Source organism: Procambarus clarkii, chromosome 35 (assembly GCF_040958095.1).
Source record: "Procambarus clarkii isolate CNS0578487 chromosome 35, FALCON_Pclarkii_2.0, whole genome shotgun sequence".
NCBI lineage: Eukaryota > Metazoa > Arthropoda > Malacostraca > Decapoda > Cambaridae > Procambarus > Procambarus clarkii.
Window position 1 is genome coordinate 35,586,262 of NC_091184.1, and position 19,553 is coordinate 35,605,814.

General features: G+C 39.5%; 1 protein-coding gene and 1 long non-coding RNA gene across 2 annotated transcripts; one reads left to right on the plus strand and one right to left on the minus strand.

Annotated features, from left to right (window-relative positions):
* The first annotated feature begins 6,482 nt into the window (after nt 1–6,482).
* LOC138371447 (uncharacterized) lies at nt 6,483–15,864 on the plus strand. Its single transcript, XR_011230483.1, has 4 exons — nt 6,483–6,658; nt 9,594–9,756; nt 12,672–12,770; nt 15,766–15,864. It is a non-coding gene; the product is annotated as an uncharacterized lncRNA (long non-coding RNA).
* Nucleotides 15,692–18,929, minus strand: LOC138371446 (uncharacterized). The gene is made up of 6 exons (XM_069336321.1): nt 18,832–18,929; nt 17,565–17,762; nt 17,287–17,340; nt 16,787–16,847; nt 16,393–16,468; nt 15,692–15,833 (listed from the first exon to the last, which is right to left on the minus strand). Exons 2-6 carry the CDS (start codon nt 17,684–17,686, stop codon nt 15,820–15,822), a joined length of 327 nt encoding a protein of 108 aa, XP_069192422.1. The 5' UTR covers nt 17,687–17,762; nt 18,832–18,929; the 3' UTR covers nt 15,692–15,819.
* Nucleotides 18,930–19,553: the final 624 nt, after the last annotated feature.

The window sequence follows — 19,553 nt, forward strand, 5'->3', positions numbered from 1 at the left end:
AAAAATGAATTTTGGAGAAGTGATTTTTGATTTACCTCCAATAGTGAAGCATAATGTACGAAAGATTGAGAAAATTCGTGTTAGAATTATTAATCTTACTTTTTCGGTCATATTTAATAAAATATGTCTACAGGAAAGACTGCTACCAAAATATACTAATGTTAAAGTGCACGACCCAGCAGCAAGGAATCAAGCCTTCACGATAAAATATCGCCAGGATCTGATTCGTGATCAGATATACAAGGCAGAGAATGAAATCAAAGACAAAAAAACGCAACTACTTCATGCTACAAACGAGTGGAGAAATAGCAACATCGACCATAGTATCCGTACCCGCATTGAACAACACCTCGACATCCTCACAGACCAACATCACCTCAGCACTGAAACAAGGATTATCAAGAAACTAACAACATTATATGGAGGACCTATGGCAATTCCACGACCAAGAGATGGCTTCCTGAACCTTGCAGGAATTAACCTCACTGAGGACCAAGTCACTCTCCTAAATCTGGGCATAAACTGTCATGTTATGTCCAGACCGAGTGAAATGGCCCGGAAAGTGGAGTTGGAAATTCTGTTGGACGACATATTCGACCTCGAGACACAAAAGAAGGTCACTACCAAAGATATCTTACAAGCAGAACTTATTGCAGAAGGAGGAAAGAATCGAGGCAACTACAGAAGCACCATACTGTCCCCCGAGCTTAGAGCGGCAGCTAAAAGCCTTCGTGAGAACAAGGAGATAGTTGTCAGGAGAGGTGACAAGTCGCCAATATATGTCATTCTTAAAAAAGACGAATATCTGGCGAAAATGAACATCATACTCTCTGACCAAACTAAGTTCCAAAGGGTAACGAAGGACACTACAGCCGAATTAAAAGCAAAGGTCAACAAACTGATCGAAACTGTGAACGCCAAGAAATCCGGACTCCACCTGCCAAAGATCATTGGGGAATATAAACCTGGATATGCGTATGGAAATGTCAAGACGCACAAGCCTGGAAACCCACTTCGGCCAATCATTAGCCAGATACCCACACCCACGTACAGATTGGCGAAGCGACTCAACGGCCTGCTGACTCCTTATGTTCCTTGCGCCTTCAGCCTGAAGTCTCCAAAGGAATTTGTGGACTTACTGCGGGGCGCACGGGCCACAGGGATAAGAGCCTCGTTGGACGTAGAATCGCTGTTTACCAACGTACCTGTGGACGAGACAATCGGAATGATAGCCGACAGAGTGTATCGTGATCCAGCCTGTACTCCTCTTGACATGCCAGAAAGTATTCTGAGGAAACTACTCCAAGCTTGTACTAAAGAGGCACCCTTCTTGAGCCCGGATGGGCACATGTATAAGCAAGTAGATGGGGTCGCTATGGGTTCTCCCCTAGGTGTCCTGTTTGCAAACTTCTACATGGGTACCATCGAGCAAAAAGTCTTAGTCGACATGAACTTGAAACCGGCCATATACTGCAGGTATGTTGACGACATTTTTACACAGGTACCTGATGTTAGACATCTGCAGGAGCTGAAGGAGGCATTTGAGCAGAGTTCCGTGCTGCGTTTCACTTACGAGACGGAAAAGGATGGGAAGCTGCCTTTTCTAGATGTAACAGTCATGGAAAAGGGCGGAGGTTTCCACACTGCAGTCTACACAAAGGAAACAAACATAGGAATGTGCCTAAATGCCAACAGCGACTGCCCTGACAGGTACAAGAGGAGTGTTGTTAACGCATACGTCGACCGTGCTCTCAGCCACAGCTCAGAATGGAAGCAAGTCGACGAAGAACTCTGTAGGGTAAGGCAGGTTCTAGTCAATAACGGCTTCTCCAATGGTTTCATCGAAGACATCATAAGAAGGAAAGTGAAAAGCCATGCAACCTCCGAAGAGACAACTAACACAACACCTATACCCCCTATTAGACTATTTTACAGGAACTTCTTTTCCACAGCTCATAAAACAGAGGAAAGGGTCCTGAAAGATATTGTTAATAGAAACGTTATCCCTACAGACAAAAATCAGAGGATACAACTGACGATTTACTATAAAACCAGAAAAACGGCCAGCCTACTCATGAGAAACTCTCCAGACACGAAACAGAACGCTTTAAAAGAGACTAACGTCGTCTATGCCTTCAAATGCCCACTTGGGGACTGTAAGCTCCAAAAAACCCAGTATATAGGCAAGACAACAACATCTCTTTCTAGGCGTTTAACGATGCATAAACAACAGGGCTCCATTAAGGAACATATAATCTCTTCCCATAACCAAACCATCGCCAGAGAAATCCTAGTAAACAACACAGAAATCATCGATAGATACAGCGATAGCAGGCGGCTCGACGTTTGCGAGGCACTACACATCAAGAAGTCAACACCAGCAATCAACAGCCAATTATTGCACAACTATATTCTACCCACCTCAAGACTCCGCTCCAATATAGAAGCATCAAGAAATATGGACCAATAGGCTTTCTACAAACACTTCTATTCAATATCCATTGTTTCGTGTTCTGTCTTGTGTTGATACTTTTAATACCCTATTAATATCCTCTAATGCCACATCATCCTTCCCACCTTACTCAAATGTAATGCCACATCACCCTTCCCACCTCACTCAAATGTAGATATAAAACCAGGGAAACGCAAGTTCTAATCAGTTGTGTATTTGTGAAGTCTTTGAAAATGTAATAAGTTTTACGAAACGCGCCCGTGTCGCGTCAGACTAGAAATAAAAATGAATTTTGGAGAAGTGATTTTTGATTTACCTCCAATAGTGAAGCATAATGTACGAAAGATTGAGAAAATTCGTGTTAGAATTATTAATCTTACTTTTTCGGTCATATTTAATAAAATATGTCTACAGGAAAGACTGCTACCAAAATATACTAATATATATATATATATATATATATATATATATATATATATATATATATATATATATATATATATATATATATATATATATATATATATATATATATATATACATACATACATATACATATATATACATGTCGTACCTAGTAGCCAGAACGCACTTCTCAGCCTACTATGCAAGGCCCGATTTGCCTTTGGAGAAGAACAAGAACAAGAACTCTTTGGAGAGTTGGAGAAGGTACAAAATGAAGCAATGAGAATTATCTTAGGATGCCCAAGAAATGCTATGATTGAGATAATGAGGATGGAGTTGAATCTGCAGAGTATTGGGGATAGAATTTCAGAGATAAATGTAGCCTCTGCCATTAGAATAATGAGAGGTGGGGGAGCTAATGAATTAATCCTCTCGGTCCAAAAGGTGGGAAGTAGTGAACAGTGTATGATGAAGAAGAGAGTATACATGAATAAATTATGTTATAATGTTATAAAGTATGATGTTATTACAGAGTGTGTTGCTGTGCCCAAGAGAAAATTTACACCACCATGGGAGGATTGTAATGTAGATGTAGTAATTACTCCCTTGCATAAGAAAAAAAGTATGTATGAAATAGGAGAGCTGAGGGCATCATATGAATGTATAATTAGACAACTGCCTACGGAAAACACTCTACATGTATATTGTGATGGGTCAGTAGCTAGGGATGGGAAGGCAGGATGTGGAGTCATGATCAGGGAGTACACTGACATTGGCACTGTAGATACTGTTATTGGACGCCGCTTAACTGACAATGTCTCTTCCACGCAGGCTGAACTCCAAGGAGTATTAGCAGGATTACAGGAAGTAGTCAAATGTGGTAAAAATGCTTGCTTCTTTATTGACAGCAGAGGAGCGTTAGAGTCTTTAAATAGCAGACGCCCAGTATATCAGAATATTGTGATAGAGTGTAGAGAGAATGTTAAGAGACTAGAAAAAACTGGGTATAAAGTAAGATTCATGTGGATCCCTTCACATGTGGGAATACTGTTGAATGAGGTAGTTGATGACATAGCGAAGAGAGCCACTGAAAAAACTCTTGTTGATGTTGTATGTCAGTTAACCTTGAAACAAATAAAAACAAGACTCAAGGTGATTCAGAAGGGTGAAGAAATGATAAAGAGAATGGCAATGGTGGACAGTAGTAACACACTTAAGAATTATTCAATAATAAATACAAATTCGTCCTTCACTTATGGTAAAGGAAAGTCTACTTGGAAGGATTCAATTTACATGAGATTACGATTAGGAAATAAATATATCTGGCAATACGGTGTTGATGTCAGTGAAAAAGATAAGGAGTGTAAATTATGAAGTATGCCGCACGCCTACACCTTAGAACATTATGTATTAGAGTGTCACCTTATTGAAAAATATAGAAATAAGGAAATAAATAGTGTACCACATCAAATTGTTTGGATGTGTGATAATGGTATAATAGACAGTATACTTAGGAGCTACAAGAATTTTGCCCCAAGAATGTAACAATTATATGCTGTACTTGCTGTATGCAATGTTAAATGGGATTCTTGTACTGTTATATGTCTATTTGTACTCACTGAATTTGTGCGCCCCTTGAGGGACTTGAAGTAGAGGGGGGTAGAAATAGCCTAAGCTACTCTATCCCTTTGAGATGTATTTATTGCTTATCTCAATAAACATACTTGAACTTGAACTATTCATGCCCGTGCTACCTTTTGGGTGGCTTAATCCTCATCAATCTATCACAAGAAACAAGGGATACATCTCCCGTCACGCAGGGTCCAGTCGCACCTCCACAGATCTCCAGTATCATCTATTGATACTGTTAATGGTTCAAGAGGACTACCACTTACGGGCCTACCTCATGGTAACAATCAGGTGAGAACATAAAATATAAGGCTGATCTATTAGCCTCCGTTAGCAAAATTCGGGTACAGCATAAGAATATCTTCCAATATTCCTAACTGTATGAAGTAATTACAGAGTTCAAAGTACCTTATACCATTTGGTCTGAAGTCACTTATAACAGGGCAATCACAGATATAGTGTTGGTGAGTATGTCCCAGCTCTTGTTCACATAGTTTACAATTGGAATATTCACCATTGGGGGCTATTCATTACCTGCAGCCACCTGCGATACATATCGATATCCTAGCCTAATTCTGGCAATTACAATGTCACACTGTCATTGTGACACTAGTGGAAGTTTTATGCTGTCCGTTCATATAATTCTCGATTCTAAACATGTTTACTTAGTTTAGTTCATTAATTATGCACCCCATATATCATCTTGTGGGCGGTAGTGGAAAAGGTTACAGAGGCACATAAACATGTCATAGCTCTTTATACTCTTGCTTTCTGGCTTTTGTGTGTCAGTGACTGCTCTTCTGTCTTCCCTAATTTCCTAAAATATTGCGGCTTTGACAGAAGAGATTGGAATGCCCATATCCCACTCAACTTCAGGCTTATCACATTCAGTTTTAGCTGCCTTGTTTGTGTCATCATGCTGGACAACACCTATATGAGAAGGTATCCATACAAATGAGACTTTGAAACTCCTACTGTTTGCAATAATAATGTTGTTTATAATGGATGTTACAACTACAACCTTTTGAAGATCAATGCTAATTTTATCTAGATAATGTAATAAACGAAAGTTTTCTATGTCAACAGAAAGGCAGAAATATAAGCTACACTTTAAATACTTGTCATAAATATAACTGAAGTGAAAGCGAAGATATATGCATTTGATACTGTACAGTTTCTTGATGGCTTGCTCTAAGAGTGTGAAGCCCTTCACACCAGCCTATAAATTGTGTAATTTATTTCCATATATGCTAATTAACCTTAAAATCTATATGTCAGAAGGAAGGAAGATGTAGACGTTAATGTGACAACATTTCAAGAAATATCTCTCTCTTTAAAGTTAAATAATACAATCCTATCGCCGGTGTCCGGACACATGAAAGCTACTTAGGTATCAGTGGCCAGCCAGGTGGAGATCACAGGCTGTACAATACTGATAAATTATGTAATTCACAGAGATACGTTGATAATTATTAATGTTTTATATTTTATTAAAAATACAGATATATACTTTGTTTCATACGTTAAATGTAACAATATTTCAGTATATATTATATAAGCATAGTATATATAATTCAGTATATACAATATATAATAAGAGTGTCAGACCACGGAGGAAGAATTGAAACAGTAATTTCCTTTAGTACTATCTTATATTAATACATCTTCAGAGCGAACCATTCCTTTTTATTTATTTATTTATTTATGCATATACAAGAATGTACATAAGGAATGTGAGGATACAATTATGGTAATTACAGTCTTGTAAAGCCACTAGCACGCGCAGCGTTTCGGGCAGGTCCTTAATCTAAGAAAATTTTAAGGAGGTAAATACTTGCAAAATTTATAGACAAGAAATGATAAGAGATTACATGGAATGAAAAAAAAAAAAAATCTTCCTTCTGAAGATGTATTATTATACGAAAGTACTTAGAGCATTCTATTGTGGTTTTAATATTGAACAATTATACATATACGAAACAAACAAATCTGGTGTCCGAAATAGTAAAAATATTAGTGTGCGATGTGATCAATGTAAGGGGGATATTGGGTGTGCCTCGTATCCCCTACAACAACAAGAAGTTCGAGAGCGATGAGGCCGCCACCTACTAGCTTCAGGATGTCGTCGAATCTAAATCAACAATATACTACCGCCGCTACTTTCTCGGAAACGTAAGTACCTGCCGCTTTACTTCTCTCACCCTGCCTAGCCTGGCCTGGCCTGACCTGGCCTAGCCAGACCTGACCAGGCCTAGCCTAGCCAGACCTGACCAGGCCTAGCCAGACCTGACCTGGCCTAGCCTTACCTAGCCTAGTCTGACCTGGCCTAGTCTGACCTGACCTGGCCTAGCCTTACCCAACACTAATCACCACACGTGACAGCCCAAACGAATCGCAAATAAGTACACGTAACAAGTCATATGCCCGGACACTTTCACCTTGGGGACTGAGTGGTAACTATTGTATAGAAGAGCCGGCTCCCTGAGAGTGGTAAGAGGGCGTGATAAGAGGCTAACGTGTGGTCTTGAAGGAAGTCGATAAAGCAGACAATTTTCAAAAGGAAGGGCAGCATAACGAGCAGACAGGAATGGACAGACAGTCGGTTATCCCATAATATGTAATACGCCCCGCACAGCATGGGTGGAGTGGGGGGGGGGGGGTTGTAGCAGGGCACAGTATGGTGATGGTGCGGGTGAAGTACACACCCACTGAATTCCTGCCATCAATAATTGTTTTCATAACCATTAGAACAATGGCATCCCTCCAGCCACCATCCTTCCACTGACCCCCTCCTCTGGTCCTCCACCTCAGACAATAACCCCCCACACCCCCTCTCCCTTCCAGACATCAGCATGTCAAAATCAGTACCATAATGTGTTTAAACTATTTAAACTAAGTCATTGTGTATCTCAAGGTATCTTAATTCATTTGAAAGTGTACTCGTGCATTCTTTCATATACTCGCCAAATTGTGCTTGCTGGGGTTGAGCTCTGGCTCTTTAGTTCCACCTCTCAACCGTCAATCAACAGGTGTACAGGTTTCTGAGCCTATTGGGCTCTATCATATCTACACTTGAACCTGTGTATGGAGTCAGCCTCCACCACATCACTTACTAATGCATTCCATTAGATATAATCATATATGATTACACATAATCATAATCATTCCATACACATAATCATATATGTGTACGTCAACGTATACATACATGCGTATATATACCTCATATTAAAATACTGATAAACGAATGACCATGAACAAATTAATTTATAATTGTAGCATTATATATAATTTTAATAGACTAATTACGTGTTTATACATTTGAATGGTCCAGACAGGTGGCCAGCCTTGGACATATACACTTCTGGTAGGCACAATGACCTCATGTTAGACCCTTGATAGATTATGTGAGAGAGAGAGAGAGAGAGAGCTGGGGCAGGGAGGTGCGTGCCCCAGGGAGATAGTTCATGCCCATGCCCCGCCTCGAGGTCAGTTCTCGAGTCACACCAAGAATAACAATCGAGCAAGTTGTCCTGACCAGGATGTGGCATATTAGGGAGGGTTGAGGAATAGGAAGCCTGTCTGATAGGGCTCTTGGCAAGCAGCTCTCCCTCAGTCTACCTGTCTATATGGAAGAAATGTATCTAGGCCCTCCTCCCCCCTGCCTATTCTCTCTCCCCCACCTTTCTTCCTTCATTTCCTCCCTCCTTCCCTCCCCCTCACTGGTGAGAGAGTAGGAGTGTGAGAGTGGTTAGAGAACTCGTAGTTCTCACGCTCGTGAAATTGTCTGCGACCCTGGAGGAGTAGAGCGGAGGGGGGATGAAAGTAGGTGACGATGGAGGAGTAGTGGGGAGCATTATATGCAGTGAACGTAGGGGTCTATGGAAGAGTACATCATAGAGGAGGGTGAAAGGAAGGTGACGATGGAGGAGGAGAAGGGAGGGGGTGTGAAGATAGGTGATGATGGAGGAGTAGAGGGGAGGAGGGGGGCAAAGGTAGGTGTCTATGGAAGAGTACATCATAGAGGGGGGTAAAGGTAGGTGGCGATGGAGTAGAGCAAAAGGGGTGGGGGTTGAAAGTAATCCTGAGTTGAATTTTTTAGTTATATATAGTGACACCTCGGCTTACGAATGAATATTTATGAACTTTTCGGGTTACGAGCCTAATTTTTTCGAAAAATTTGAATCGGGTTACAAACTTTGCCTCGGGAAAGGAGTTTGTTGATATACGTATGGGCTGACCTAGCGCGTGGTGGCATGGTGATCGCGCCTCAGTTTACCAGTGTCTCCTGCCTAGTAAGTATCGCGCCTGAATTCTTTGTAAAGCATTACATTTGTTTTGGGATTTTTGGCTATTTGAACATAAAATTTGTTATGATATATCTTGCCATGAGTCCCAAGAAAGCCAGTGGTAAGGTTCAAGCCAAGAAAACACATGTGAGAATGACCATAGAGGAAAAACAAGAGAGCATTCATAAACATCAAAATGGTGCACAGGTTGTTGAACTAGCTAGGCAGTACAACAAATCTATGTCAACAATATGCACTGTACTTGCTAAGAAAAAGGACCTTATGAGCATTAAAGTGGCAAAAGGCATATCAACAATCCCGAAACAAAGAACACAAACACTTGAGGATGTTAAAAAGTTTTTATTAATTTGGATACACAACAAGGAGTTAGCAGGTGATAGCATTTCAGAGGCCATCATTTGTGAGAAACCAAGGCATTTGCATGAAGACCTTTTAAAGAAAACCCCTGGAACGAGGGGGAAGGGGGGGAAAGATGAATCAAGTTTGAAAATGTGAAAAGTTTGTGTGACAATAGAGCCTCGTGGAAAACTTTTGCTGTGGTCATTACCTGGTGGAATGCACCCAGGATGGAGTATTAGGGCTATACATCTTTTAAATCATAAAAGTAATAAACATTTCCCATCAACCTTACAAACAATATTAACCTATTTTCATGTATTTCCCCCATGTGCCTTTTAACAAAGTTGCTAAATTGCCTTTATCATTCTGTAAAATTTCAATTACAGTACTGTATGTATAATTTTGTTAGTATAAATGGACTGAATATTCTGAAATTGCTATTAATTTTACAATTTCAGATTCAAAGGTGGTCTGGACACCCAATTTGGTCAGACAGGTGAAGAGAGCATTTAGGATAGTTCGAAGAGATGAAGATGGTCGCAATTGTGTTCGAAGAGGCAAACGCCCCCCTTTGCTCCTGACATTATGTTCAACCATTGACCTCTGCACACCTAACACAAGGTAGGTTGAAAACTCCTCCTTCATGTCATTGGTACATTAGCCTGAAACTCAGGGCTCATGTAGGAATATCCCTAAAAAAAAAAAAGTGGCCCCAACAATGCATCCTCCAAGTCTGGAGGATGAGCAGGAGCATTGTCGAGATGCAGGACCTTGAGTGTCAAACTTTTCTCTTGCAGATATTTTTTGATGCCAGGGCAAACCACTGTGCCACATCACAGTTTTTCTGCACGTTATATATTTTTTAAAACTCTTGGATTTTCGGAATGATACACGAGCAAGGGTTTAATTTTCAAATCGCCACACAGCACAAGAGTTAGCCTATCCTGACACAAGTTAGCCCAAGTTAACTTGTGTCTGGGCAGTGACGTCTCCTCTTGGGTAATGTATGTCCTCTTCGGCAATTTTTTCCAGAATAGCCATGTCTCCTCACAATTAAACACTTGTTGTGGAATATATCCATCAATACAGTATCTACAAAATCTTTAAAATCACGAACAAATCTTTCAGCCCCTACTTTGTCTGAGCTGGCACCCTCACCATGCCTCACAACACTATGAATACCACGTCTTTTTTCAAAATTTCTCAAACCGTCCCCTACTCACCATAAACTCTTTCGTATCTGCAAAACTCGTTCTAGGGGTTTTCTTTATAAGATCTTGCATGAAGATTTCATTGTTGACCAAACCACACACTGGAAATTGAATAGACGACGACATTTCGATCCGTCCTGGACCATTATAAAGTCGATTGTGATGAGATGAGGGAAGGAAGAGCATTAAGTAGGCAAGAGAGAGAGGTGAGGAGATGGCAAGTATGTACGTATGTACATGAATAAAACATGTACATACAATACAATACAATACAATACAATTTTATTTAGGTAAGGTACATACATACAATAAATATTTATAAGGATTGTTTGACTTATAGGTAGAGCTAGTACATACAATGCCTAAAGCCACTATTACGCAAAGCGTTTCGGGCATGATAAACTTAAATGACAAGCTTAATACTAATTGAGCATAATGAGTAGAATGAAAACAAGAAATGAAAACATAGATGAAAAAGCAGCACAAATACAATTATGTCGACAAACAGCGCTCTTTAAAGAAAAAAACAGACATTGGTTGACAATAGAAGGGTAAGGTAGGTTACAGGGAATTTATTAGGTATAGCTTCGCTTTTAACTTAAACTGGTTGAGAGAGGTACAGTCTTTAACATGGTTGGGAAGGTCATTCCACATTCTGGGCCCCTTGATTTGTAGAGCATTTCTAGTTTGATTAAGTCGTACTCTAGGAATATCAAAACTGTATTTATTTCTGGTGTGATGCTCATGGGTTCTGATACAACCTTCTATGAAGCCTTTGAGATCAGGATTGGCATTATAGTTTAGCGTTTTATATATGTATAATACACATGAGAGAATGTGCAGTGACTTAATGTCTAACATATTCAGAGATTTAAGTAGGGGTACCGAGTGATGTCTGGGGCCAGAATTGGATATTGTCCTAATAGCAGCTTTGTGTTGAGTAATTAGAGGATGTAAGTGATTTTGGGTAGTAGAGCCCCAAGCACAAATACCATAGTTGAGATATGGATAGATAAGGGAGTAATAGAGAGTCACCAGGGCAGGGCGTGGTACATAATATCTGATCTTAGAAAGAATGCCCACAGTTTTTGAAACTTTTTTTGATATGTTTAGAATGTGTCCCTGGAAATTAAGCTTGTGGTCAATGAGAATGCCAAGGAATTTGCCATCGAATTTGTTACAAATTTGGGTATTGTTTATTTTGAGATTTATTTGATTAGAGGATTTATTGCCAAACAGAATATAGAAGGTTTTGTCAATGTTAAGGGTGAGTTTGTTGGCAGTTAGCCACAGATGGACTTTATTTAGCTCAGTATTTACTGTGGCATTTAGAGCAAGGGGATCAGGACTGGAGTAAATGAAGGTTGTGTCGTCAGCAAATAGAATTGGTTTGAGGTGTTGGGAGGCATTTGGAAGGTCATTAATGTAGATGAGAAAGAGGAGAGGGCCAAGTATGCTGCCCTGGGGAACACCAATGTTGATGGGCAGGGTGGGAGAAATTGTATTATTCACAGAAACATATTGGAGCCTGTCAGTAAGGTAGGATTTGAGGTATTGTAGGGAGTGTCCTCTGACTCCATAATGATGTAATTTAAGAAGAAGGTTTTGGTGGTTGACAGTGTCAAAAGCTTTACGCAGGTCCACAAACAACCCAACAGGGAACTCATTTTTATCAAGAGCTGTATGAATCGAGTTAAGCATACTAATAAGTGCATCGTTAGTGCTTTTTTTGGGTCTGAAGCCATATTGGCAAGGGCTAAGTATATTGAGTTTGGCTAGATATGAGTAAAGCTGCTTATAGATTAGTTTTTCAAAAATTTTTGACAAGTTTGGCAGGATAGATATAGGTCTGTAGTTGTTGAAATACTTATGTATACTGTACTTATATACTTATGAAATACTTATGTAATACTGTTGTATACTTATACATAACGTGTGTAAATAGTGTAATAAACACAATAACAGTATTTTGGGAGGAGGAATGTTGGCGAGTAATGTGTTTGGAGGAGGGAGGGAGGACTGGCGGGGTGTGGCAGCTCACTCATGTTTTTTGGGCTCACCATACCAACATAGTGGATCGTTATGGTGAATACATACGTAGATGGGTATATACAATGTGTGTATATAGTGTTATAACAGCAAAAACACTGTTTGATTGTAGAATATGTCGCATATATGAGGCCCATAATTTTGAGCATAGCGATGTTCTATACTTTGAATTATATAAATTCCACAAATTACACACTTTTAAATAATATTACAGCAAAAATAAAAGAAGAAATGAATGAGAAACTTCAAAATAATTGCGCAACATTTTATTCGCAGCAACTGCCGTCGCACGGGGTGGCGGGGCCGACAGACCCCCATCGCTCCAACGCTCAGCGCCCATAATTTGCTCAACTTCCCAGCTCCATCGCAGCTAAAGTAAGTCACATACAATACTTTTTGTTTAGTTTCCCCGTGATCAGACTCTGCATTTTAACAATATAAGAAGAGAAAAAAAATTTTTGGAAAGAATTTATTTCTCGTGCACCAGGGCGTTATTTGGAGACAGAGCAGTTCAGTGGTTAACTACTAAATTTTTTTTTCTCCCACACATGCACCCCCCTAGGAAGCAGCCTGTAACAGCTAACTCCCAGATACCTATTTACTGTTAGGTAACAGGGGTCATCCCCTTTTGTACAAAGAATCTGCTAAAGCTTTTAGGGCTAATCTTTGACACTCGTTTGTCTTTGTCGCCCCATATTTTTTACGTCCGAGTTGAATGCTCTAAGGCCCTTAACTAACTTTAGGTCATATCCCATACTTCTTGGGGAGCTAATCGACACTGCTCCTCTCTTTACATTCCTCTCTCGTTCTGTCTAAACTCGATTATGGCCCTGTTTACTCGTGTGCTTCTCCTTCTACCCTTCACCATCTGGACACACTGCATCATACTGGGTTACGGCTCAGCTCTGGTACCTTTCCTTCGACACCTACCCTAAGCCTGTATGTTGAAACTGGCGTCCTGTTTCTACAGGATCGCCACGATCGCTACTGTCTTCTCCACCTTGCATGGTCCTTACAGCACCCTCACTCTTGCTTATGTCATACCTTGACCTTTACCCATCCTGTGGTTCCTGTTCCCCTTCACCACCTATCTCTTTCTGTACGGTTGTCTCTCTTACAAAATGCTCTTTCAGTTTGCGTTACCAATATTTCCCCTCGTGTCATTCCGTCTTTGCCCCTATGGAGGGGTCCCCGTTCCTAAATTCTGTAAGCCTTGACCCACATGACTAAAACTTTTACCCCTCCTACAGTTCTAAATCACCTTTTCCTTGAACACTTTTTCTTCACACTTGCACTCTATTTCCGTCTTCACCAATGGGTCTTAAGTCTGCAGACGGTGTAGGCTACTCTGTTGTTTTTCCTGACTGCACCTTTGTGTCTCCTGCCTCCGGAGACTAGCATCTTCACGGCAGAACTTTATGCTATTCTCTATGCTCTTCATCAACTCTTTTCTCGCTGTCAATCCTCCTCTGTATTTGTAGTTGACACTTGCAGTGCCCTCATGGCTCTAGAATCCTTTAATCCAGTCCATCCTTTGGTAGTTGAAATTCAACATTGGCTGTTTCTTATCTCCAGTAGATTTAAGACAGTGGAATTTCGCTGGATTCCCACCCATATTGGGGCGTTCTTAAATGAGCGTGCGGACACTGCCGCTAAGGAAGCTATCCGCATCTGTCCCATCTCCCGTAAAGGTATTCCTTATTCCGACTTTTATCCTGTTATTCATTCTTCCCCGTTGGCAGGGTTGTTGGTCCTCTGTGGTTGGTAACAAGCTGCGTACTCTCAAACTTAGTGTGTCCCCGTGGCCTTCCTCCTACCACCGTAACCGGCGGTGGGACACTGCTTTGGCACGGCTGTGGGTTGGTCATACCCGCTTAACCCACGGTCACTTTATGGAGCGCCGCCCTGCTCCTTATTGTCCGAATTGCGTTGTCCCTCTTACAGTTGTGCATATCATAGCATTTAGCGGGGACACTAAAGCCCCGAAATCAACTCAAGATAATCTCAAGAAAATCCTTGTTGAATGTTCTGACTTCCAGGACGAGCGTGTGTCTTGCATTCCGACCGTCCCTCGCAGTCACTTGTCCCTCGATAGAATTCTAGGTGAATCGGATACTTTTGATATCGTTCGCCTTATGCGTTTTTGTTCTCGTATTGGCATTCTTGGTGATATTTAGCGCCCTCTGATTATTTCGCACTTTGATGGTGCTAAATGGCCTTCCCGGTTTGGTGCCTTCTTTTGGTAATTACCTTACCTTCATTGTTATTTCATTTTAATATGGTAGTTGTGATATGGATTGTTCTGGCTCATGTGCAAGGTCTTGGATTTTTTTCTGTTTTATATTAAGAAATTGCCAGTCTTGTTACTATTTGTAGAGTTAGAGATCTGCATTAAGGCGTCAATATATTCTTTATTTTCTTTTTAACATGTTATCAGCAAATTTTGTGGTTGGTAATATTTAGATTAATGTCAGTGATGTATATGAAAAGGGTTAAGACCCCTTGTGGTATGACAGCATTTTTCCCAGTCATTTCTTTAACAAATGAAACGGGTCCTCGTAACCATTCTTTTGTCCTTTCTACCATGTACCTGTTTGTTGCTTCTTGGTCTTTCATTTGGTACTTTGGCTATTAAAACAATGGCCTTTGGTAATGTTGCAATTACCATTTCTAAAAAAAATGAGCAGGTTCATTAGGCAGGGTTTGTTTTTAGCAAACACTTTTACAAAAAAAATTCCATTCCTTCAGGACCTTGCAGATGTTAGGTCAAACTAATTTACAGTAATCTGTTTTGCCCTTTCAAACAATGATGGTTTTAATCTAGGTAAAATATTTCAGAATATCTGAAGAGTTTGGCAGACAAATCATTTAAGAGCTTTGATTGGTAACTTAAATTTAAAGACTGTGTAAACCATGTTGTATAGATGCTTCTGTGTCACTTTTCTAATGTTTTGTAAATTTAGCAATGATCTTTAGTTAATTCAATCATAATTTGTACAAAGCTTAGGTGTTGCATAGCTTTAAATTTACTTTCAAATATGAAAACTAAAATATTGACTAAAGTTTCTTCCACTTTAACAAATATTGCAAATTAGTCTGAAATATTAGTTTATGTAAATTGAATAGGTAGTCCACTTTTACATCTTTTCAATGCATTTTGCATGCACCTATGTAACAAGTTACAAATAGGTGTAAATTTTACCAAGTACTTATTTTCAAAGTAAAAAATTTCAGATGTTTAAACATTGCATCAATAGTAGTAAACAATAGTTTTCAGGATAAGGTATATAATGTAGTTTCATTAAAATTGTTTTATTTAATAAGTTTTACATATAGTATTTATAATACATCTAATTTATTACTGTTTCAGGTTGTGGGACAGATGCTCCTAGATGAACAGAAGATCCAAAAGGCCAAGACAACTCTAGAGACAATCACCTGTAAAAGAAAAATAAACATTAAACAGGGACACTACTTTTATTATCACCAATGCCTAATAACAAGCCCATAAAATCCCTAACATCCTATCTTTCAAGATAGTCTCAGCAAGGCCTATCCCTTACTCTGGTTTCAGTGCAGAGCTTGTTCCCTGAATGGGTGCAGTACATCCACCACTTTAGTGCCCTCAACACATTGTACATATGCTTTATGAGAGCACTGTACAATGCATGCCAGGCACTAAAGTTGTAGATGCATCCACCCATTCAGCAAACAAGCCCTGTGAGAATTAACAATGTACCCATTGTTAAGGGTCCCTAAACCTATGCAAATCTAGTCCATCTATTAGATGGGTAGTAGAGCAAAGCTCTGAAAAAGCCAAGCCAGGGATATTTGCAGGACTGCCTGGTCCCCTTTTATGAAATGGGGTAGGATCAGTACAAACTGCATCACCCTGTGGGTTGTAACAGTAGGACATGGTTACACACCTATAAATGGACTAGATAAGAGAATCAAGATTAGATCATTGATATAGCTAAAACATCAAATTCAAACTCACCCACTTTTGTAGATTTCCTTTTGCAGAGTAAAGGAGCCTCACTCCAAGCCAGTCCATGCATCATAATCACTTTCACCTGAAAAATATTTCAACAAATTAATTTCAGATTTAAAGCCAATCTTGCTTTACTTTACAAATTCAGATGGAAAAAATTTCTTTAAGGAATTTACCTTTCCTACATATTCTAGTAGCAGTAGTAAAGATCTAATTTAGCAATATAAATATATATGGCATCAATTTGCCAAGTTTCAGTAAATGTCATTTGAGAAACTATCCACAACTGCACTTCAATGGCAATTTACATTTATCTTTAGCCAATGCTATATTGTTTAAGTTATTACTATTTTTTCACTTTTATGCAAATCTATTCAGATTAACCTTTACTACAACTCACCTGATTCTGTTGAAACAACTCTTCCAACTGACAGGGACTTCTGGACTTCCCAAACCACATTCTGGAAAACTATATAAATTTAAAACCAAGCTAAAGTAAACATTGAATATTTTCTTTACTTTCAAGGGAAAAATACCATAACTTAGAACAAAACTTTTCCTGCCATTAACTTTACTCATGATTACCCTTAGTGTTATACATTTAGAGATTAAAGCTTATTTAACAAACATTTAATGTTATCTAAACAAGATTTATATTTCATTAAAATTATTAATAAAACACCCTCAACTATGCTGTTTAAGATCTAATGCCCCACATTACAATTTTCACAATTTCAACATACCATTCTATTCAATACATTCCTGAAAGGACTAAACTTGCAGATATGGTACCCACTAGCCTAGACTTCCATACCCATTCAATTTCCATACCCTAATATTTAATAGGTTTTTAGCAATTAACTTCTTCCCTCTAATTCCAATGTACACAACATTACTTACTGTAGATCTGCAAGTATTTTCCTGCAGCTCTTTGTTGCCAGGACCTTCCACAACCTGTCATGTGAACAGTAAATATTACTAAAAAGTTATTTGTAGGGGGGTAGAAATAGCCTAAGCTACTCTATCCCTTTGAGATGTATTTATTGCTTATCTCAATAAACATACTTGAACTTTCTGTAGCAATAGAACTATAAGCCACACATCTCCCCCCCCCTACCTCCCAACTGTTCAGCGTCATAAGGGAGGGGGGGGGGGTGTCCATTTACTGTACCACTTACACTTTAGTGTGGGCTTCATCCACTATTCTGATGTTAGCTGGAACATTTGTGCCAGCTGCTGGTTTGAAAGGGAGGCATACCATGTGCCAATTCAGGAAGCTTTCCACGTTCCTCACTACCATGTTGGGAGGCAGTTGAAGACTAACCAATCAACATCCCAGGCTGGAGAGCAGTGCCAGCTCGGGGAGAATTTATCAACTGCAAAAAATTTAACACTTAAGAATCTACACCATCTATCTCATCTTTACCTAGCCCCCAAACATTACATTTGTCAGCATTAAACTGCATCTGGTAGTCTTAACCATTTCAAAACTATATAGGGCATCGGTATTTTTTTATTTGCCAATTCTGCAACTATTGCAGTCTAAACCATAATCTTGCTAATAACCGAGGTCCAAGGAGATCTTTTAGGCACTTACTTACAACACTTCTCCCAACTTAACCCCATTTATACTAATTTCCTTTGGTATAGCCATGACCTAATCAACTTCAGTCAGCATTCCCAATGATCCGAGCCCCTATCAATTTTGCGCCATTACCAAAATCTCTGCTGAAGTCAAGGTACACAAAATCACAAACCTTATCACTATTTCCTCAACTATGCAACCTAATCCATGAACATTTAGTAATAAAACTATGCGATTCATGTATCTAGTCATGTTTCTCAAAAAGAGTAGAGAAATGGCACTTGCAATGTTAGATTCTAGTAACTTTCCTCACAATAGACTAAGCTAATTGTTCACTAACGTAAGCGTTAAAGTCAACTCAAACTTTTCCTTTAAAACTTCCTATATTAGGAACTTTTCACGACCGGCCTTTACCCGACATAATTAAATAGGGTAAAAACGGTATATTAAATGCAGTAAAACTACGGTAAATTCAATATGATAAACTTCCATTCTTTAAGCATGGGCTGCATAGTAAGTGAACTAAACTAAATGTTAAGCACCCTGGCAAACCACTTCGTTCTATTCAATTTATTTAATCACTTTGTCCGGCTAGAATTTTTACATTAGATTAAAGGAACACCCTCCCTGGTAACGGCTGAACTAGTTAACCAAATACAAATATTTAGGTAAAATACTTTCATAAAACCCGTCTACTTCCCCCACCAGTAGACTTGTTCAGCTAAAGGCATAATGTAATCTTCCACTTTAGTAAATAAAGACTTAAAAAAACACTACCCCATCTGTGTAGTTACCGGTTACCTGACATTCTACGCTTAAAATAACCCATCTATTCCCCATAATTGTTCGATATAACTTACCTCTCACCCGCTGGTCGAGTACACAGCAGTATATATCCTCCTCCATCACTCACCGCGTGGATACTATTTCACTCGGGCCGCAAATTGCCTCAAATCACCTACGTTGTCCATAAACATATATAGAAGAGCAACTGACCATAACACCCGTATAGCGATCATCACATAACGTGGGAACATAAGTAGTACTGCTGTCAAAACATAGATGGCGCCAGGACAAACGGTAATTCCTATGGACTCGCCTAGTTATGCGTAGGGAATTGAGCTTCAGCTGTTTGGTCCCGCCCCTCAGCTGTATTCACCTAGTTGTACTCACCTAATTTGTGCTTGCAGGGGTTGAGCTTTGGTTCTTTGGTCCCGACTCTCAACCGTCAATCCGGTGTACAGGTTCCTGAGCCTATTGGGCTCTATCACATCTACATTTGAAATTGTGTATGGAGTCAGCCTCCACCACATCACTGCTTAATACATTCCATTTGTTAACTACTCTGACACTGAAAAAATTCTAATATCTCTGTGGCTCATTTGGGTACTAAGTTCCCCTTGTTCGTGTTCCACCCGTGTTAAAGAGCTGTCTTTGTAACTATCAAAATGCATATATCTATGCCTTTTTGATAACATATACAATTATAAGCTTTATTAGTGAATCTATTAATTAAACAATATGGGCCAAGGACTCCCCCATTAAATAATGGACTCGCTCAAAGCGTTTTTCGAGCAAAGGT

What these genes read in the sequence shown, in the direction of transcription:
- LOC138371446 (XM_069336321.1), bottom strand. Translation starts at nt 17,686, where the DNA reads ATGGTAGTGAGGAACGTGGAAAGCTTCCTGAATTGGCACATGGTATGC. An exon ending in GATGAAGCCCACACTAAAGT is followed by an intron (nt 17,341 to 17,564) that starts GTAAGTGGTACA and finishes TTCACATGACAG; the next exon opens with GTTGTGGAAGGTCCTGGCAA. An exon ending in AAAATACTTGCAGATCTACA is followed by an intron (nt 16,848 to 17,286) that starts GTAAGTAATGTT and finishes ATAGTTTTCCAG; the next exon opens with AATGTGGTTTGGGAAGTCCA.